This window comes from Pseudorasbora parva, chromosome 24, assembly GCF_024679245.1.
Source record: "Pseudorasbora parva isolate DD20220531a chromosome 24, ASM2467924v1, whole genome shotgun sequence".
In the NCBI taxonomy this organism is placed as follows: Eukaryota; Metazoa; Chordata; class Actinopteri; order Cypriniformes; family Gobionidae; genus Pseudorasbora; species Pseudorasbora parva.
In genome coordinates, this window is record NC_090195.1 from 36991920 (window position 1) to 37016354 (window position 24435).

Below are 24435 nucleotides of genomic sequence, written 5' to 3' on the forward strand. Positions count from 1 at the left end.
GAAAAACAAAACACTAAAGCATTATCTGACAAAACTATTTGGCAAAAATCTACAGCTACAGGTTTCATTTTACTAAAAACAATGCATAGAAAAACAAAAAACTATTTTTTACATTGATAATCAGTTATTAATATTCCATTGGTTCTCTCATGTGTTCATCATTTCTCTGTAGGACAGCCTGGATTATGTTGTATAATTTGTCATCTTTGATTGCGTTATTATCACAAATAAAACAATGGACTCCAAGCATAACTACGAAATATGAATCTTTTTCACAACCTAAATAATATTTGAGGAACAGGTGAAGATGTCAATTTCATCATCACTTTTGGCCACGACTGCATGTGAGCTCAAAATAATGAACAGGATTAGCTTACAAGAATATTAAATACTTTATTTCTAATCTACTTAATAGTTTAATAATCAACAAGTCATTATACATGTATTTATATATGAATTTTTATGACTTTACATGTGCTGGTCATATAATTAGAATATCATCAAAATGTTGATTTATTTCACTAATTCCTGAATTTGGGATTTCCCTTAGTTATCTGTTATAATCATCAAAATTAAAAGAAATAAACATTTGAAATATATCAGTCTGTGTGTAATATGAATATAATATACAAGTTTCACTTCTTGAATGGAATTGGTAAAATAAATCAACTTTTTGATGATATTCGAATTATATGACCAGCACCTGTAATGTAAAGTTGGAATATTTGAGCTGTTTTCCAGAAGAACAGCTACAGGTTTTATTTTACTATGCAAAAAACAATGCATAAAAAAACCAAAAAGCTCTTTTTTACATTGATAATCAGTTATTCATATTTCCTCAGTTCTCTCATGTGTTCATCATGTCTCTGTAGGACAGCCTGGATGAATTATGTTGTATAATTTGTCATGTTTCTATAATAATATTTGAGGAATGGCTGAAGATGTCAATTTCATCATCACTTTTGGCCACAACTGCATATGAGCTCAAATGAATGAACAGGATATGATGTTTAGCTCACAAGAATATGAAATACTTTATTTCTAATCTACATAGAGTTTAATAATCGCCACGTTTCTATATATGATGTTCATGACATTGAATATTTGAGCTGTTTTCCAGAAGAACAGCTGCCCTGCATCAAAGGAAAGCTGAGACTCCGCCCACATGAGCCAGGGCTCCGCCCACAGCACAAAGAGCTGCAGATAAATCAAGCGTCAGTGCGTTTGTTAAAGTTCCTCTTCTTCGCTCTCCTCTTTATGTTTTGTTTTGAGAGTAAATCAATGGCGGTGCCAGCAGGACTTCTGAAGCAGAGCAGCCTCTTCTCAAAGGCTCTCTTCAAAGCTTGGGCCGTCCATTAGGATGAAACGGCCTGGCGATTACCATCCGCACATTCCCTCTCTAACAAGGTGTTATTATTCTCTCCTCCTAATCTCCTTCTTCATAGACCGTCTCCCATCTGATGGGCTTTTAGCTTCCTCGACACTCACGCCGTCTGTAATGCTGTGTTCATCGTGTGGTCGAACAGGAGCGGGTTAACTGACCTGTCCTGGCTTCATTCAGAAGTGTGTGTCATGTCATGTTTTCATGTAAAACACACACCTTAAATACTCTCTCTCATCACTCTTCACCTTCAAAGGAAGAACATCTCCAGAACAGCATGTGTGTTTGCTATTATTCATGTTTGTTTTGAACTGAAGTGATGTTTTTGACCTTGTATGATCATATGAATATTGCATGTTAGTACTGTAAATAAACACGTGGCCAGATTTTGGAAGGATCTCCACATGTTAATTTTATAGAATAGAATATTAGCTTGAAAGCCAAAAAGTCCTATTCTGGGAATACTGCTGGACAGATGAATAGAAGTAACCATTTTAGATATTTACCCACACAGTGAAGCTACACTGCAAAAAATGATCTTCTTAATTAGTATTTTTGTCTTGTTTCTAGTCTAAATATATAAAAGTTCTTAAATCAAGATGCATTTATTAGAAAAGTAAAACGATATAAGATATTTTTTTCTAGTTTTGTTGAAAATAAAATCATTTTTTGCTTAAAACAGGCAAAATGGTCTGATTGGGTTGAGAAAAATAATCTTATTTCTGATTGAAATCTTGTTTCTTGCTTCCATCTCAAACAGAAATAAGATTATTTTTTAAACCCACTTAAGAGCATTATTTGTAATGTGTCAATTAATTCATCATTCAATGCAATAAAAATAAACACATTAGCACAAATTAACAAACCATGCCCCCTGACCGCGCATAATTACAAATGTATGTAATATTACTGAATTATTTGTGCCATCTTAATTTATCTGAATCAGCAAATACAAATATGCAATTAATTAGATACATTTTAGTAACTTTATAGACATCTCTTTGAAACAGTATTCAAATAATTAACCAGAGATTTTATATGACAACATTGACATTCCTGTTGTTTCAACACAGATTTGTTCTTTAAAGGTCTGAAATTTAGGAACCATTTTTGGCTAAAGCTTATAGGCTATAAATGTCTTCATATGTTTTTGCATCTGTTGGTGTGAATGTGTCGTACCTGTTCACATGCTCCCCTACACTGGGGAAAGTGTTCTGCAGCATGATGGCAGCAGGAGGGATCTATAGAGAGAGAGAGAGAGAGAGAGAGAGAGAGAGAGAGAGAGAGAGAGAGAGAGAGAGAGAGAGAGAGAGAGAGAGAGAGAGAGAGAGAGAGAGGTTCAGTCTATCAAATATACTCCCGACATATTTCACTTTAAGCCCCGTTGATAGAGAATCGCTTTTGTCGGCACTTTGTGTTCACCCATAAATAGTCAGTCTACTGTGTAAGTATCTTGAAATGGGCAGTAGGCAGTTAATCATGATGAGATTTCACTTCTCCTCACACTATATATGGACATTGTGGCGTTACTGAAGGTCTGGTTAGATCAATAAAACACTCGGAGTACAGTCCATAAAAATAGAGCACAACATGTTGTTAATATGAAGAAATGTTCAGTAAGGATTTCACAAGTGTTTTACGCGTAGTTCAAATCACACATGGGACTGCATCATGTTTTAGGGTTAAAGGAAATATATGTAAACTAACGGATAATGTCCCAGCAGGAAATGTCAAAAAGGCCAGCACCTTTTTACGTTTTTATTTTCTACTGATTGTTTTGCTACATTGTATGAATTTCCTGAAAACCCCAAATAAAAATATTCTTCATACTGGCGTACCGGACAGTCAGACTACAGCAAACGTAACAGTAACACTAACAGTATCACTAACAGTAACACTAACAGAAACACTAACAGTAACACTAACAGTAACACTAACAGTATCACTAACAGTATCACTAACAGTATCACTAACAGTAACACTAACAGTAACACTAACAGTATCACTAACAGTAACACTAACAGTAACACTAACAGTATCACTAACAGTATCACTAACAGTAACACTAACAGTAACACTAACAGTATCACTAACAGTAACACTAACAGTAACACTAACAGTAACACTAACAGTATCACTAACAGTAACACTTACAGTAACACTAACAGTATCACTAACAGTAACACTAACAGTAACACTAACAGTATCACTAACAGTAACACTAACAGTAACACTAACAGTATCACTAACAGTAACACTAACAGTAACACTAACAGTAACACTAACAGTATCACTAACAGTAACACTAACAGTAACACTAACAGTATCACTAACAGTAACACTAACAGTATCACTAACAGTATCACTAACAGTAACACTAACAGTAACACTAACAGTATCACTAACAGTATCACTAACAGTAACACTAACAGTATCACTAACAGTAACACTAACAGTAACACTAACAGTATCACTAACAGTATCACTAACAGTAACACTAACAGTAACACTAACAGTAACACTAACAGTATCACTAACAGTAACACTAACAGTAACACTAACAGTAACACTAACAGTATCACTAACAGTATCACTAACAGTAACACTAACAGTATCACTAACAGTAACACTAACAGTATCACTAACAGTATCACTAACAGTAACACTAACAGTATCACTAACAGTAACACTAACTGTATCACCAACAGTAACACCAACAGTAACACCAACAGTAACACTAACAGTATCACTAACAGTACTAACAGAACTAACAGTAACACTAACAGTATCACTAACAGTAACACTAACAGTATCACTAACAGTAACACTAACAGTATCACTAACAGTAACACTAACAGTAACACTAACAGTATCACTAACAGTATCACTAACAGTATCACTAACAGTAACACTAACAGTATCACTAACAGTATCACTAACAGTAACACTAACAGTATCACTAACAGTAACACTAACTGTATCACCAACAGTAACACCAACAGTAACACTAACAGTAACACTAACAGTATCACTAACAGTATCACTAACAGTAACACTAACAGTATCACTAACAGTAACACTAACAGTATCACTAACAGTAACACTAACAGTATCACTAACAGTATCACTAACAGTAACACTAACAGTATCACTAACAGTAACACTAACAGTATCACTAACAGTAACACTAACAGTAACACTAACAGTAACACTAACAGTATCACTAACAGTATCACTAACAGTATCACTAACAGTATCACTAACAGTAACACTAACAGTATCACTAACAGTAACACTAACTGTATCACCAACAGTAACACCAACAGTAACACCAACAGTAACACTAACAGTATCACTAACAGTACTAACAGAACTAACAGTAACACTAACAGTATCACTAACAGTAACACTAACAGTATCACTAACAGTAACACTAACAGTATCACTAACAGTAACACTAACAGTAACACTAACAGTATCACTAACAGTATCACTAACAGTATCACTAACAGTAACACTAACAGTATCACTAACAGTATCACTAACAGTATCACTAACAGTAACACTAACAGTATCACTAACAGTAACACTAACTGTATCACCAACAGTAACACCAACAGTAACACTAACAGTATCACTAACAGTACTAACAGAACTAACAGTACTAACAGTATCACTAACAGTAACTAACAGTAACACTAACAGTATCACTAACAGTATCACTAACAGTAACACTAACAGTATCACTAACAGTATCACTAACAGTAACACTAACAGTAACACTAACAGTATCACTAACAGTAACACTAACAGTATCACTAACAGTAACACTAACAGTATCACTAACAGTAACACTAACAGTAACACTAACAGTATCACTAACAGTATCACTAACAGTAACACTAACAGTAACACTAACAGTATCACTAACAGTAACACTAACAGTATCACTAACAGTAACACTAACAGTATCACTAACAGTAACACTAACAGTAACACTAACAGTAACACTAACAGTAACACTAACAGTAACACTAACAGTATCACTAACAGTATCACTAACAGTAACACTAACAGTATCACTAACAGTAACACTAACAGTAACACTAACAGTATCACTAACAGTAACACTAACAGTATCACTAACAGTAACACTAGCAGTATCACTAACAGTAACACTAACAGTAACACTAACAGTATCACTAACAGTAACACTAACAGTAACACTAACAGTATCACTAACAGTAACACTAACAGTATCACTAACAGTAACACTAACAGTATCACTAACAGTAACACTAACAGTATCACTAACAGTAACACTAACAGTATCACTAACAGTATCACTAACAGTATCACTAACAGTATCACTAACAGTAACACTAACAGTAACACTAACAGTAACACTAACAGTAACACTAACAGTATCACTAACAGTATCACTAACAGTAACACTAACAGTATCACTAACAGTAACACTAACAGTATCACTAACAGTAACACTAACAGTAACACTAACAGTATCACTAACAGTAACACTAACAGTATCACTAACAGTATCACTAACAGTAACACTAACAGTATCACTAACAGTAACACTAACAGTAACACTAACAGTATCACTAACAGTAACACTAACAGTATCACTAACAGTAACACTAACAGTAACACTAACAGTAACACTAACAGTATCACTAACAGTAACACTAACAGTATCACTAACAGTATCACTAACAGTAACACTAACAGTATCACTAACAGTATCACTAACAGTAACACTAACAGTATCACTAACAGTAACACTAACAGTATCACTAACAGTAACACTAACAGTATCACTAACAGTAACACTAACAGTAACACTAACAGTATCACTAACAGTAACACTAACAGTATCACTAACAGTAACACTAACAGTATCACTAACAGTATCACTAACAGTAACACTAACAGTATCACTAACAGTATCACTAACAGTAACACTAACAGTATCACTAACAGTAACACTAACAGTAACACTAACAGTATCACTAACAGTAACACTAACAGTATCACTAACAGTAACACTAACAGTAACACTAACAGTATCACTAACAGTAACACTAACAGTAACACTAACAGTATCACTAACAGTAACACTAACAGTATCACTAACAGTATCACTAACAGTATCACTAACAGTAACACTAACAGTATCACTAACAGTATCACTAACAGTAACACTAACAGTATCACTAACAGTAACACTAACAGTAACACTAACAGTATCACTAACAGTAACACTAACAGTATCACTAACAGTAACACTAACAGTATCACTAACAGTATCACTAACAGTAACACTAACAGTATCACTAACAGTATCACTAACAGTAACACTAACAGTATCACTAACAGTAACACTAACAGTATCACTAACAGTAACACTAACAGTATCACTAACAGTAACACTAACAGTATCACTAACAGTATCACTAACAGTAACACTAACAGTATCACTAACAGTATCACTAACAGTAACACTAACAGTATCACTAACAGTAACACTAACAGTATCACTAACAGTATCACTAACAGTATCACTAACAGTAACACTAACAGTAACACTAACAGTATCACTAACAGTAACACTAACAGTAACACTAACAGTATCACTAACAGTAACACTAACAGTATCACTAACAGTATCACTAACAGTAACACTAACAGTATCACTAACAGTATCACTAACAGTAACACTAACAGTATCACTAACAGTAACACTAACAGTATCACTAACAGTATCACTAACAGTAACACTAACAGTATCACTAACAGTATCACTAACAGTAACACTAACAGTATCACTAACAGTAACACTAACAGTATCACTAACAGTATCACTAACAGTATCACTAACAGTAACACTAACAGTATCACTAACAGTATCACTAACAGTATCACTAACAGTAACACTAACAGTATCACTAACAGTAACACTAACAGTAACACTAACAGTATCACTAACAGTATCACTAACAGTATCACTAACAGTAACACTAACAGTATCACTAACAGTAACACTAACAGTATCACTAACAGTATCACTAACAGTATCACTAACAGATGAATTTCAGAGACATTAATTTCAGAGATATCCAGCAGGAAACAGTGAATGCATGTGAGAATGAGAGCAGACGTGAAGCAGAGCGTGAGGAGAGCGACTGTTTGCTTATGATAATCACTAGGGAGAGTTGTGGCTTTGAAAACTTAAGAAAAACATATTCTCATCTGTTTATGCTCCCTCTGAAAAAGTCATCATTATCAAAATGAAGTACTTTCATCTCAGCCCAGACTCATCCAGGCTCGTTCCTTTCATCAGTGTGATTCGATCTGTTGTGTGTGCACTGCTAAGTGCTCTTCTTCAGTGCTGTAGTGTGCTTCTCTGGACGATCTGCTTTCTGTCTCAGAGCATCTGGCTTTCAAATGAGCAGAAGTGAGATACACCAGCACGATACGCCTTTCCTTTCATGCCTTCCTCACCTCCGCTTATCGCACTTACACCAGAGCTTTCTGAACGATGCGGTGTGTGAAACTGAGGAATAGGAGAAGCATTCGGCCCTGTTAGTGACATTCATGGCACTTTAGTGTAGAGATTCATTAGACAATAACATTTACGTCTGCTTTTATTCCAACATGGCTGATTAGGGCTTCTGAAGCTGAGAATGCTAATAGATTGGATTGGGAGGGATGAAGAGACAGGACTGCCTTCAGGGTGTTTGCTTTCTGTTTGTAGGTCAGATCGGGTAAAACTCATATTTCCTATATGTTTAAACATACTTTACAAGACAAGTATTATTTCCAAAAATCATAAATTAACCACATGACTTACTAGGCAAGGTTAGTTTAGATTGAAAAAAGTCATGTGGTTAATTTTTTAATTTTTGGAAAAAATACTTATTTTCTTGTAAAGTATATTTAAACATAATATATTTTCATAAAGAGGTTACAGTTTTTGTTTGTTTTTTTTCTCCAAAATGTAATTCTTCATTCTTTTAAGGATAATGATATCAGGACATTTGCATCGCCCTGACATTTTTTGCTTTGTGGCCCAAAATATTTATCTTTTAAAAAAGAATGAATGATTTAATTAAATACATCCTCAACATTGACGAGGTGCAAGTCACTGTATATGTGACCCTGGACCACAAAACCAGTCCTAGGGGTACATGTGTTTAAAAACTTAGATTTATACATCGATTCGATACCAAATACATATAGGGTCAGTATTGCCGATACTGATACCAATACGATACTTTTTATTTAAAAAAAAATAACTTTTGAGTAGGGGAGAGCAGTATGTCCTTATTTCTGAGGTGAATGAATGATCAATTATTTAGGCAATATTATTTATTAATGTATTGAAGTCCACAAAATCATTAGTTATCAGGCACTGTAGAATGAATTCTGTAGAGCCTTTTTTTAAGTGTTTGTATAGGTTTGTAGTGTTGCCACAGTATCAAATGCTCTTTTTAAATGTACCATAAGTTGCAGTATTATCATTTAGTGCCGTAAAATAGCTCCACACAATGCTTCTCTTCCTCTCGGCCATCCTGATCTCTCCTTCAATGTGCGCTCACTCAGTTCGCTGCTCCTCGGCACGTGACGACACAACAACGAATCACAGCAGAGCAGCAGGAGGAGGAGCACAGTGGGCCAGGATGTGAAAGAAGCGTTTTTGCTCAGGATTGTAGAGTTAGAAAACATAAGCGAAGTATAATGAACGTAGAGGAGAGATATTTAAATTAAAATATCGATATTGATCCGATACCAATACCAGTGTTGGCATCAATATTATTGATATATTTATCCAAGCTTAGCTTGCCTGTTTAGCCATGCTTGGACCCTTGGGAACCAGATCCCCTTCCAGCATTAACATGTGTGAGTGTTACGAGCTCAGCCACTACAGTGCCTGTTTTTCTGAGGAATAGTAATAATGGCACATCAAAGACATTCCCGTCCTTCACTCCCATCCGTCTCTCCCCCTTTCCTTAACACTCCTGAACATCCACTTCACCAGCATCCCAACTGAACCGCCACAGCTTCTGCTCCAAGTGTTCTTCACTCCATCGTTTCCAGTGAAGGAGAAGGGAAAGAAAGGCAGGAACTGAAGACAACTTGAAAGGGAGCCAGTTTGATGACACACACACACACACCAATGAGAAGCAGAAGAGAGGACCAGGCATGAAGTGTGTGATCTGCAACCCATGATGATCCCATCAGGTTCAAAGCCTACACGACTGGAACGGATAAACCTTCACTAACCTGCTGTCCTGTAGAGTGGGTCGTGCGTTTGATTCCTGATCAGATGTACATGGTGCAAATGTTAAGATTTAAAGATTCATAATACAGAATCGGTTCCAGAACCTCAAAAGGAAAGGTGATGATGGTCATGATGATCATGATGTTGGATTCATATGGAAAAATGGATGCGTGTTTGACTTGTAATATAGGAAGACGACAGAAAGAGGATGTTAGTATTCCTCCTCAAGCAAGCAGAGAAAAGCCACTTGAACTCCTTCACAGTCTGGTCAACATGTCGAGCCCTTCATCAATAACAAAGGGAAAGGGAAAACTAGCGTTTACCAGCAATGATTTTCTGACACTTGGTTAACCAGAATATGATATACACTCACCTAAAGGATTATTAGGAACACCTGTTCAATTTCTCATTAATGCAATTATCTATTCAACCAATCAGATGGCAGTTCTTTAGTGCATTTAGGGGTGTGGTCCTGGTCAAGACAATCTCCTGAACTCCAGACTGAATGTCAGAATGGGAAAGAAAGGTGATTTAAGCCGTTTTGAGCGTGGCATGGTTGTTGGTGCCAGACGGGCCGGTCTGAGTATTTCACAATCTGCTCAGTTACTGGGATTTACACACACAACCATTTCTAGGGTTTACAAAGAATGGTGTGAAAAGGGAAGAGCATCCAGTCTGCAGCAGTCCTGTGGGAGAAAATGCCTTGATGATGCTCGAGGTCAGAGGAGAATGGGCCGACTGATTCAAGCTGATAGAAGAGCAACTTTGACTGAAATAACCACTCGTTACAACCGAGGTATGCAGCAAAGCATTTGTGAAGCTACAACACACACAACCTTGAGGCGGATGGGCTACACCAGCAGAAGACCCCACCGGGTACCACTCATCTCCACTACAAATAGGAAAAAGAGGCGACACTTTGCACAAGCTCACCAAAATTGGTCAGTTGAAGACTGGAGAAATGTTGCCTGGTCTGATGAGTCTCGATTTCTGTTGAGACATTCAGATGGTAGAGTCAGAATTTGGCGTAAACAGAATGAGAACATGGATCCATCATGCCTTGTTCCCACTGTGCAGGCTGGTGGTGGTGGTGTAATGGTGTGGGGGATGTTTTCTTGGCACACTTTAGGCCCCTTAGTGCCAATTGGGCATCGTTTAAATGCCACGGCCTACCTGAGCATTGTTTCTGACCATGTCCATCCCTTTATGACCACCATGTGCCCATCCTCTGATGGCTACTTCCATAATGCACCATGTCACAAAGCTCCAATCATTTCAAATTGGTTTCTTGTTTCTTGACTGAACTAAAATGGCCGCCACAGTCCCCAGATCTCAACCCAATAGAGCATCTTTGGGATGTGGTGGAACGGGAGCTTCGTGCCCTGGATGTGCATCCCACAAATCTCCATCAACTGCAAGATGCTCTCCTATCAATATGGGCCGACATTTCTAAAGAATGCTTTCAGCAGCTTGTTGAATCAATGCCATGGAGAATGAAGGCAGTTCTTAAGGTGAAAGGGGTCAAACACAGTATTAGTGTTCCTAATAATCCTTTAGGTGAGTGTATATTGAATAATATTGCTGAGCTTGGCAGCCTTCTTTACCAGATGTCTGTTTTATTACGGCAAAGGAGGCCCAGAAGCGCTTCTGACGTGATGTTTACAGTGTTAAACACTGTCAACTTAGCATTTGTATTGCTTTCAAGACCACCTAAACCAAGACAAGACCAAGACCAGACCAGAACTCCTTAAATTAATCTAAAAGATCCATATCTACTGTCGGAGAAATTACTTATATTTAATGATTAATTATAATTTGAATAGTAAATCACTTCAGCGCTGTTATTAATCAAATCACTCACAATAAAATTAATGGCACAGAAGTTGCATCTGAATTGGTACAATTTCACCTGCATAAATAATGTTCAGATTAATTTAACTTTAAAACAATAACATAATGTAACATTCACAGAATCATTTATTCAACCGATTTGTTCAAAGCAGCCGATTCATTTAATAACGAAACATTGCCGAATTAACAAAGACACAATTTAAAATTTGTCGTTTAATATTGACTTATTGAACATTTGAATGAATCAATATAATTTGCAATCACGCTATATATTCATGAGAACAGCTCTTGTGATATTGCTTAATTATATTCTGTTATATATAAAAAACTAAATCTCAGAATTTTATAGCCATTTATATAAATTTGGGGCATTTTGAGACAATGCAGCATTGCTTTTGAATCCGGCAGCACAGTAACAAAAGAAATCACATCACAAATAAGTTACTGATGGCATTTTAAGCAGTAAGTTTTACATCAAATCACATTCATGATGTTAACTCAGACAATGCATCAGCCATTTAGTGATCCTTGCAGATGTGCTCTAAGTCCGAGACAAGACCTTCAAAAAAAATGCTCTTCAGACCCGGTCTCGAGTACTGCAACACTACTTAGCATAAAAGGGCCAACTATCAGTCCATAGCGTGGTTAAAGGGAAGGAAAGCAGGGCAATTTGTGGGCTGTTGTGAGGGCTGCGGGTCTCTTAACGAGCTGGGACTTTAATGACACGGCTGAAGGTGCAGTGGAGCATTCAGAGCTGGTTACGGCTCCGGCCTTTGTGCTCAAGGAGACATTCAGCAGACAGACCAATGCATTACCGTTGCTGTGGACATTGATCAAAAGCCATGGCAGCTACAGAAGTGTCAGAATAAGAGTGAGCCTCTCGTGGAAAAAACACCACATCTGCCGCTTATTGAGCCGAGCAGGGCTTTACATTACACAGGCCCGGATGAACTCGCAATGAAGCCAAACTGAGTCTCAGCGAGACCGTTAATGAACAATGACAGCCACATACAGATCATAATGATGAGAGGACCATTAGTGGAGCCCAGTATGTTAACGCAACATCAGATCAACCACAGGCAAGCAAACAAATACAGAGATACTATTCATCTACTGAAAACAGAGCTAGGATCATCATCCAAACCCATAGGAAGAAAGTTTGAGGCGTCTGGGGTCCAGATGAGAATCAGAAGACATGAGCTTCTACAGATGACAACCATTCTCCAGCTTTTAGTAAGCAGCTCTTAAAAGAGCCATTCTTTTATAAGAGTAAAGAACTTTCAAAGCTTTCCCCGCCAGCCTTTCCCTTTTATACAGTAGGGGGCACTATTACACATCTACTGAACGAGTACACTGAAAAAAAGTGTGCTGGATTTACATTGTGCACATCAGTCCCACATGAAATAATTAAGTTAAACAAACATTATTTGAGCATGTAACTTCAACATCATGGAATGACGTCATTATAAATCTCAAAGGGAATTTTATACGACTCCCTGACATGATTCAGACATTTAGTTTCATATACTCATTCATCCACTTCAGTTTAATAAACTTTAATACTTTTTAGTTACGCAACTGAATTGTATTACTGTACTAGCTATTGACATACTTTCACTGTAGCTAGCAATAACACACATTAGTATCTTAAATGCTAAGCATTAAAAGCTCTTTCAGCAAAGCCATTATGACATTATCTGTATTAATCCACAGCTTAAGTAAATGCTCCCCTCTTCTCCACAATAATAACCCACTGTAATTTAAATTATTCTAATAATTTCAATATAATTGAATATTAAACACAATCAAGACTCCCCCTTTCTTATTTTCCTAAAAAATACATAAAATAACACTTTTACATAAAAAATTACAACATTTACTCGCTCTTGATTTAGCCATATGTAAAGCATGCTGGGAACTAACAAGCCCGTCCAGTTTCAGTTAATAAAACACAGCATTCATGTAATCTCAACACAAACAGATTAAGTAAACTTCAATTTGTCTTATATTCCATCTCAGATGAGTACCTGAATTTCAACATTTTCTCTTTAGTTATTATAATTCTTTTTACAACTCATTCTATTTTATTTGTACACATGGTATTTTTTTATTATGCATATGGTATGTGTAAAGTGTAAAGCATATGTTATGTGTAAAGTGTAAAGCATATGTTGTGTGTAAAGTGTAATGCATACGTTATGTGTAAAGTGTAAAGCATATGTTATGTGTAAAGTGTAAAGCATATGTTGTGTGTAAAGTGTAAAGCATATGTTATGTGTAAAGTGTAAAGCATATGTTGTGTGTAAAGTGTAAAGCATATGTTGTGTGTAAAGTGTAAAGCATATGTTGTGTGTAAAGTGTAAAGCATATGTTGTGTGTAAAGTGTAAAGCATATGTTATGTGTAAAGTGTAAAGCATATGTTGTGTGTAAAGTGTAAAGCATATGTTGTGTGTAAAGTGTAAAGCATATGTTATGTGTAAAGTGTAAAGCATATGTTGTGTGTAAAGTGTAAAGCATATGTTATGTGTAAAGTGTAAAGCATATGTTGTGTGTAAAGTGTAAAGCATATGTTGTGTGTAAAGTGTAAAGCATATGTTGTGTGTAAAGTGTAAAGCATATGTTATGTGTAAAGTGTAAAGCATATGTTATGTGTAAAGTGTAAAGCATATGTTGTGTGTAAAGTGTAAAGCATATGCTATGTGTAAAGTGTAAAGCATATGTTATGTGTAAAGTGTAAAGCATATGTTGTGTGTAAAGTGTAAAGCATATATGTTGTGTGTAAAGTGTAAAGCATATGTTGTGTGTAAAGTGTAAAGCATATGTTGTGTGTAAAGTGTAAAGCATATGTTGTGTGTAAAGTGTAAAGCATATATGTTGTGTGTAAAGTGTAAAGCATATGTTATGTGTAAAGTGTAAAGCATATGTTGTGTGTAAAGTGTAAAGCATATGTTGTGTGTAAAGTGTAAAGCATATGTTGTGTGTAAAGTGTAAAGCATATGTTATGTGTAAAGTGTAAAGCATATGTTATGTGTAAAGTGTAAAGCATATGTTATGTGTAAAGTGTACAGCATATGTTGTGTGTAAAGTGTAAAGCATATGTTGTGTGTAAAGTGTAAAGCATATGTTGTGTGTAAAGTGTAAAGCATATGTTATGTGTAAAGTGTAAAGCATATGTTATGTGTAAAGTGTAAAGCATATGTTATGTGTAAAGTGTAAAGCATATGTTATGTGTAAAGTGTAAAGCATATGTTGTGTGTAAAGTGTAAAGCATATGTTATGTGTAAAGTGTAAAGCATATGTTATGTGTAAAGCTATGTAAAGCACTTTGAATTGCCATTTTGTATGAAATGTGCTATACAAATAAACGTGCCTTGCCTAATAATTAAGTAAATTGAACACAATCAAATTAAGTTAGGGTTAGGGACAAAATGTATAGCGATTGTGTAGCTTTAACTTATTTTAACTAACCAATTTAAACAAGCAATACAAATATTTTTTTCAGTATATAGAATTTCCCGATCAGAACACTTGCCCTGCGTCCTAGTGTACATACTGTCCATCCTAAATAGCATGTGAGATTATTAGCGTGTCCCAAAGCATAAAAGGCCGAAGTATACTTAACTTTTTATGCGTACACGACGGTCAGTGTACAGGGTGTGTAATGTAAAGATCGTCACCAGAAGAGTGTCTGCATACTGTACGCGCACCGGAGGATTTTTGTTATTTTTTGCAGTATTTACATGGGCTGTAACTCGTGGCGAGAGATTGCTCAAAATGGTGCATGTGTTGAACACCTGTGTACGTGTACAAGTCAACAGTACTAATACTTTAGGCTTAAGACTAAAAATTCCCCAGATGGTTCACTCACCTTCGGCTTGGCTTGCTCAGTTGGAGACACTAAAATTTCGATCTAAGTTTTCAACAAAATATCCAAATAAAATTAAATACTAAATTAACTGTATCAACTATATTACTGATCTGCCCACATTGACACTCTATAATTATTCAGAAAAACTGTACAGCCGAAATACATTTTGTTGCAGTATTGTCCTTCACACTGTGAAGCTGCTTTGAAACAATCGTCATTGTAAAAGCACGATATAAATAAAGTTGACTTGACTACTCTTTACTACTATGTCAAATATAAACTATTCCCCCATGACACAACCCTTTCAAAAGAACATTTTTATATAGAATAAATGTTTTCACTATTCATTTTTAAAAAAAATATTATTACACTATATATTAGTCACATCTGGTTAGATGAAGCAGGATCTACAGGCAGCATCTCTTTATTGAAAGAGAATCACACGAGAATGGACAAAGAATGACTAAAGGATATAAATACAGAGAAACTAAAGCACTAAACAAGGAACAGGTGAAGCAAATCAATCAATGAGTCACTATGACAACAAATGAGAATATTCTAGAAACCATGGAAACAAAAAGGAAACAACGAGTTACAAACTACAAGTCCATAGCTGCATCTGAAATTGAATAGTTCCCACTATATAGTAGGGGTGTAATGGTACCCGTATTCATACGGAGCCATTTGCGTACAGGGCTTTCGGTGTGGGGCACGTGTGTAAAGAACGGTTAAAAGCAAACGTTAACAGTCAACAGTCGGCTTGATTTAAACACGGAACACACTTCAATCCCACAGGAGTCCCCACATGAACATAATCAGTATTCAGCCCATTTAATCAGGAAGCTCAAACGATAAATGCGTTTTGACGCTCTTTAATGTGGTGTGACTGATCACTGTGCAGGCGAGTGAACTGTACATAGCAAATGAATGAACATCATATTTGCATGTCATTTCATTCGGTGGTGCGTTGTGCGAGTGAACACAATCATCTCTTCCTAAAGAATAAACATAAATTAATTTCTTAAGGTATGTTGAGCATACATTACAACTTACTGCAATGCATGTGGTGTAATTGCTCAATTTCGCCTTCAGAACTGACCGGCCCGTCTGGCACCAACAACCATGCCACGCTCAAAACGGCTTAAATCACCTTTCTTTCCCATTCTGACATTCAGTTTGGAGTTCAGGAGATTGTCTTGGCCAGGACCACACTGTTTCAGACCATTACACCCCTATTATATAGTATGCAGAAAACAGTACGGCAACAAAGCAGTATATCCAAATTCATAGCATTAAAAAATTCCCGGGATGACCTGCTACTACCGGTGAGATTCTGAAGTGTGCATACGATGGAAACTTTACTGTCCCATGAGGCCACTGACAGCATGGGCGAATGTAGTACGTCCTGATTACACTCATTCATACTGTATACAACATACTTATAACACTTTAGTATGGGGAGCACATATTCATTATTAACTACGACTTTTGCTTCAATAAACTCATAACTTACTGCTTATTAATAGTTTGTAAGATTGTTTTGTAGCGTTTAAGTTTAGGTATTGGGTCGGATTCAGGGATGCAGAAGAAATTCATGCAGAATAAGGCATTAATATGAGCTTTATAAGTACTAATAAATAGCCAATATCCTAGTAATATGAATGCTTATATGCAACTAGTTAATAGTTAATAACTGAACCTAAATATAAAGTGTTACCCATACTTTTTTTTTAAAGTTCAAATTCAAATGTATTGCCTACTAGCATAGTATGCAATTTCAGACGCATGAAAAATGAAGCAATTAGTTTATTGTAATAACTAAAAATAGCTTGAATTTCAGTAATTCTACACTAACATACTGCCTACATTTGCCAACGCATTCACAGTGTTCAAAACCTTTACATGTAGCAAAAGTAGAGCGAGATGTTTCTGGTGTAACTCATTGATAAGCAAGAACCTTCTGAAAGATATAAAAGGACATGATGTTCTCCAGCATGAGTTTGGTCTGAAGTAATGTTCACACTGAGCCAGATGCCAGTGTCTAAAGCACGAGCGTGCCTGAGCCCACAGAGACTCGGCTGGAGCTGAAGAGGGCCGTCCTGGACAAGCTGCGAAAACAAACAATGACCGAATCCACAAAAGCCCTGAGTGACAGGGCCGCAGTAATCCTCTCAGGCTGTAAAGAAGCATGTGCTGTCGCCCAGCAGGACACAATACAGCAGAACACACACTCGCTGAGCTCACAGGACACACACTCGCTGGGCCCACATGACACACACTCGCTGAGCTCACAGGACGCACACACGCTGAGCCCACAGGACACACACTCGTTGAGCCCACAGGACACATACTCGCTGAGCCCACAGGACACACACTCGCTGAGCTCACAGGACACACACTCGCTGAGCTCACAGGACACACACTGGAGTTCATGCTCTTCTGTGAAATCGGACTGAAGTAAGCCGTTAATGACCGTCCTGTGCTTCCTTTCCCTTCGGTGAAACAGGCTCAACAGATCTCATCCTTTACCCAAAAATACAATTCAATGCCATTATTTGAATACACCTCTTTTATATTCTGCAGTTTTTACTTAATGCACTTCAAAAAATAAATAGATGTACTGTGTGTGTGTGTGTGTGTGGCAGATTGGAGCACGACACACTTTAAAATCACGCGTCTTTTCTTCTAAGCTCCTGAAGCCCACATGGAGAGCAGCGATCCATCAGGACAGACGCAGGCCTTCCTCCTCATGAATGGGGCATCTGCCACAGTTCTCCACTGACACCCTGATCTAAGAGATGCAGATGCCATCTGAGATAACATTGACTGCAGATCAGGACTAATGATGAAGAAGATATTCAGGACAAGAAGTCTGAGGGTGCTTTCTGCTTTCACACCTGCCTCATTTAGTTTGGTTGAATCTTAGAGTTGGTTTCCCTCTTTGGTGCGGTTCGTTTGGTCAGGTGTGAAAGCAGCGATCGCACTCGGGTGCGCACCAAAAGCGGACGAGACGAGACTTCTCCTTGAAGAGTTAGGGTTAGAGTTAGGGTTAGGGTAGGGATGCACCGATACCGATACCAGTACTCAGGTCTCGGTTCGATACTGTGCTCAAGTACTCGTACTCATAAAACTACCCCAATACAAATACACCCGATACCACTTTACCGCCGTTGGATGTGGAGCCGTGAGCCGAGAGTTACATTCGCCGTGCATCAACGCTTTCAACGCGCACGACTGCCATGACTTTATTTTTGCCGCACGCACCTTCTTTCACGAATACGGACCATAGAGGTGCGGACGCGGCGGGAAGTGGGCTATAAAACAGCTGAACATCTCGTCGCAGAGATTCCTCTCGGGTTGAAAGTGAAAGTCTGTTTAGTAAGCATGTGCGATCCATATGAAAGAACACTATGAATAGTCAATTGCCATCTTGAATGCCACTAAAAATAGATTCATTGCATGCGAATGCTATCCACTGTATTAAACTAAAGCAACGTCAGCCATTATAGACATATTGATTCAAATCAATGGACAGCACAGACTAATACGTCAAACCTAATAGCCTATATTATAAACAGATTTCCTCAAATAAATGTTAGTCCACAATGAACCAGGGCAACTACTGTTCATTACCATGGCATGAATGCGCTTCTCGTGTATGAAAAGTAGCTGACGGATGGCAAAATCTTGTCGTTAATTGTTATAATAGTTTGACATAACAGGAATGTTTTATGTAAGCTTTAACAATCCACCCTGCACCTTCGTGGACATTTATCTGAAGCTGTCCCGAGCATGAAAGAAAACCAACGCATGCAAAGCCTGAGGTAAAATTAAACGATTTTGTTTAGCTGCAGATACACTTTTCAGAATAACATATTAATTTTAAGATTTAACATTAACATGACGGTGATTTAAACATACCCTTTGTTATATATATATATATACACACACACACACACACACTCAAATAAGTATTTGAACACCTGAGAAAATCAATGTTAATATTTGGTACAAACGAGGTCAAACGTTTCCTGTAGTTTTTCAGCAGGTTTGCACTTCAGGAGGGATTCTGGCCCACTCCTCCACACAGAGCTTCTCTAGATCCGTCAGGTTTCTGGCCTGTCGCTGAGAAACACAGAGTTTGAGCTCCTCCAAAGATTCTCTATTGGGGTTAGGTCTGGAGACTGGCTAGGCCACGTCAGAACCTTGGTATGCATCTGACAGAGCCACTCCTTAGTTATCCTGGCTGTGCTTCGGGTCATTGTCATGTTGGAAGACCTCGCCTCGACCCATCTTCAATGCTCTAGCTGAGAGAAGGAGGTTATTCCCCAAAATCTTGCAATACATGGCCCTGGTCATCCTCTCCTTAATACAGTGCAGTCGCCCTGTCCCATGTGTAGAAAAACACCCCCACAGCATGATGCTGCCACCCCTATGCCTCACAGTAGGGATGGTGTTCTTGGGATGGTACTCATATTCTTCTTCCTCCAAACACTTTTAGTGGAATTATGACCAAAAAGTTCTATGTTGGTTTCATCTGACCTGACTTTCTCCCATAACTCCACGCGTATAAAGGGTGAGGGTATAAAACTCTCAGACACAGAGAGAATTTTGCCATCTCTCTCTGAAAGCTCAGAGTGATGAACGCCTTTCTTGCAAGAAATAAACAATTGTTAAACCTTTCAATACTTCTCTGAATCCTAATTACGTTGAGATCAAATAGTTTCCATGACACTCCGTGTATCATCACCTCAGGAGTTGGGAAGCCACTTTGGATAAAACTTATTTAATTAGCCGCTAACGTAATTAAGCCAGTAATTTGCATATTGTAGGTAGTAAAAGTTCAAAAGTTTCTTCTGCTCACTAAAGCCGCATTTATGACAGTAAACTCCAGTAAAGCAGTGAAACTTTCCTCCAGTGTAGATCATCTGTTCTCTGTGTGAATATATAGTAAAGTGTGATTTATTCCTGTGATCTGAGCTGAGTTTATCATCATTACTCCAGTCTTCAGAGTCACATGACCCTTCACTAATCACTCTCATATGAGGATTTCTTTGTTTTTCATGATTCTACAGTGGGGAAAAAACAGCATTTATTTGAAATAATAAAATCTTTTGTCAATTTTGATAAATTTAACGTGTCTTTGATGAACAGAAGTGTTAACTTCAGCTGTCTTTCATTCTTTCATACATCCCTCCTTGCAGAAAACTTGGCATTTCAGGATAAAGTCCTTCCCATGAGCTGAGATTATTCATGCTGAAAAAATGCTGTGTGTGTGTGTGTATGTGATTGATTTCTCGGACACTCCCTGTGCCTCGGCCTCGTGTGTGGAGACTGAACACACATCCTCGACTCCAGAAGCATCGCTCAATTCCCACTGGACAAATGTTATGAGTTTATATTAAATTCTGCAACCGCAGCGTTTGGCTAGCTGGGCTTTCATTGCATTAAAGAGCACAAGCTCTTTATTTCTCACACAGAAGCTCTCCTGTAGCTCAAACAGTGGAGTGTGTGATGCTGGAGACGCTCAGGGAAAGCATGAAGAGACGTTTCAGAGAAAAGTGCTTGAGCTTTAATGGATAGTTCACCCAGAGTGAACATTAGCCCTGATTTCTTCACCATCAACCCCCATATGCCCTTCTTCTCTCGGACGAACACAATCAGAGATATATTAAACAATGGCCTGGCTCTTCCAAGCTTTATAATGGCAGTGAAGGGCTGTTTCTGGTTTGAAACCCATAAAAGTGCATATATCCTCATAAAAATGCATCCATCCATCATAAAAGTGCATCCATCCATCATAAAAGTGCATCTATCCATCATAAAAGTGCATCCATCCATCATAAAAGTGCATCCATCCATCATAAAAGTGCATATATCCTCATAAAAATGCATCCATCCATCATAAAAGTGCATCCATCCATCATAAAAGTGCATCTATCCATCATAAAAGTGCATCCATCCATCATAAAAATGCATCCATCCATCATAAAAGTGCATCCATCCATCATAAAAGTGCATCTATCCATCATAAAAGTGCATCTATCCATCATAAAAGTGCATATATCCTCATAAAAGTGCATCAATCCATCATAAAAGTGCATCTATCCATCATAAAAGTGCATCTATCCATCATAAAAGTGCATCTATCCATCATGGATACACTCATTCACTGCCATCATAAAGCTTGGAAGACCCAGGACATTTATTAATATGAATCTGATTGTGTTCGTCTGAGAGAAGAATGTCATACACACACTGAGGATGAGCTGAGCGAGAGGAAACCATGGGGCCATTTTCAGTTTAGCTGAACTTTCCCTTTAACGTCCTTAAAAGCAACTGTAATCAGAAGTCATCAGCTTTTGGGGATGAAAATTCACTCAGAAAGCATCACCAGAGTCATTAGTTGTGTAATCAGACGACACTGATCAGGTTCTGTCTAACATCATGTGAAACCCTGGGCTGATCTGGACCGGGTCTATAAGCCTGTTGTGTGTGAGTGTGTGCGGTGAAGGCAGAGTGTTTCAGATCAACAGCACGACTGTGAAGAACATCACCCTTTGCCCCGTCTTTACAATTTAAGGCGTTGTACACACATACAATGTTGAATAGCGGATGATTCTTGTCTGGCTTTTTCACCGGCTCCTGCATTCCTATGTGGCAGGGCCAGGCCTTTAGAATAATGCCTGAGGGTCAAAGGTCATTTCCTGTGCATTAATAATTGAGGAATTTGACATAAACAAGGAAGGATGGAAGGATTGACCAAGAGTGTAAACACGAGGACAGAATGTAAAACCCTTGGCTGATATGAAGAGCGAATGCAGGCAAACCTTTTGGCCCGAGTGTCAGTGAAGCGTGAGGCGTTCGGACCCGCTTCGCCAAATCACTGCACTGGGTTTGACACATTTGGCCATGATTGAAGAGTTTGCAAATGTTCAGTGTGTTTGAGCCACACGTCTGTGGTGAGCGGACTCGACAGTCAGAAAGAACACAACTAAAAACGCAGATCACACACTCTTAGAAAAAAAGGGGTTCGATATGGAACCACTGGGGTCCTTACTCAACTCCAAGAACCTGTTATGCTAAAAAGGTTCTATCATGACAAGAAATAACTACATAAAATGAGATAAATATATACATTTTCTAACCCCCACATCTTAAATTTTCATTTTCATTAATAAATGCCTTTGAATACACTGAATAATGCAGTGAAATGTTTGTCAATAATACTAAATATTTAATTTGGAAAGGACAAAGCAAATAATAATGAATGAACCCCTAAAAGGCTTCCATATAGACTCGATTAGGGGCTCCAAATACGCTGCGCCGACAGAACCTTTTCTTCTAAGATATAATCCCGGATAACAGGGAACGCTCTGACAAGGTCCTCTCAAAGCCAGGAGCAAACGCTCCAGTAACGTTAAAAGAACGCTCGCTCAGAGTCATCTGGACCTTTCTCAGAACGTTAGCACAAAAACATGATTGATGATGTCACCAGTGTCGTGTGTAATGGAAAGTAACTGGAGTTATGTAATCAGATTACTTTAACTAGTAAATTTAAACATTTCACTTTTAAAAAGTACATTTTAAATTTAGATTAATTATTAATAAAAGGCAGCAGCGTAAGTGAAAATAGTGATATATTCTATTTACACCATTTAAAAGTTGCATTTCTTTGCGATATGTGTAAATAGTAATTATATGTAATTTATACTTTATTCTGACAGATGCACACTATGTGCACCTCAGTGTTGTTGTACATTAACAGGATGCGATGCAGAGTGTAAATTATTATATTTATTTAAATTATTAAGCCCTCCCTACGCAGACCCCTAAGGCCCCAACCCTACCCAAGAAACACTTTTATTATTACACTGTAAAAAAATAATAATGAATGTCTCCAATTGAAAATGTTCTAGTGACTGATCACATCTACATTTTCAGTTGGCTAAACTGAATTTCTGGGAATTGATGCAATTTATTTCACAGATATTCAGTTTGGCCTACTGAAACATTTAGATGTGATCAGTCACTAGAAAATCTTCAACTGGATACCTGATTTTTTTTTTTTTTTTTTTTAAGTGTATTAAACATTTGGGCACTTTATTTCCACTTTCTTTCCATTTTCTTAATTGTTATTAAAAGTAAATGAGATGTTAAGGAACCCGCGTCCAAACGTGGATCTTTACGCTTCACACTCGACTGACTGCACCACTGAAGATGCTGAAATATCTAAAGACAAGTTTTCTTAAATCTGGTTTGTCCCAGCAGGCATTGTTAGGCGGAGCTAGTGTGAACAGCAATAAGGCACACTATATGCACTCGGTGGGACTAGACATGCCGTAAATAAAAACTGTGAAATGCAATCTCAGAATGTTAATGCAATAATTGATATGTATCACTTTATTAAACAATGTACTTGCTGCTGACTAAGCAAAAATTACTTTAGATAAACATTAAACTTGTCTCATTGTTTTGCTGAAGTAAGCATGTCTATTCTTCAGTGCAGAATGGCAGAACGGTTTGCTTCTGTACTGGACAGGCTGGCATCTTAATGTCCTTCAGTACGAGGCTCCATCATGTCACTTTTGGGGTGAAAGGGCCTTTTTTGCTGTTATTAAAAAAGAAAGCAAGTAAGCCAAGCCCAGGTGAGAAGAAAATAAGGCAAAAGTAACACTACATTCCATAAAAAGTAACGCAAATTGGTTACTTTTTTTAGGGAGTAACAAAATATTGTAATACTTTACTTTTAAAAGTAACTTCCCCAACTCTGTCTGTTTTCCAGTGTTTGCAAAATGATCAGCTGGAATGTTTCCCTCAACGTCTGCAGAAAACAAACTGATGGTTTAAACATTCTGAGAACATTCTCGAATATTGTTTTTGTAACTTAATAGGAATGTTCAGGAAACATTCCTAGAATATATTTGTGTTGGCCGTGTCCATGGGAATCCCTTTGATGTGCATTAAAGAAGAAATGCCACCAAGAAGCTAAAGTATGAAACGTACAAAGCAGTAAAACTTCCCGAAAACAA

The 24435-nt window shown here is 37.5% G+C and overlaps 1 protein-coding gene across 1 annotated transcript in view; it reads right to left on the minus strand.

Moving 5' to 3' along the window:
• Window positions 1-24435, minus strand: part of reck (reversion-inducing-cysteine-rich protein with kazal motifs) — an 87101-nt gene that overhangs the window by 48430 nt on the left and 14236 nt on the right. Inside the window, exon 2 of the mRNA XM_067434597.1 lies at window positions 2561-2622. Within this exon, the coding sequence (XP_067290698.1) occupies window positions 2561-2622 (62 nt within the window). The remainder of the gene's footprint in view (window positions 1-2560; window positions 2623-24435) is intronic.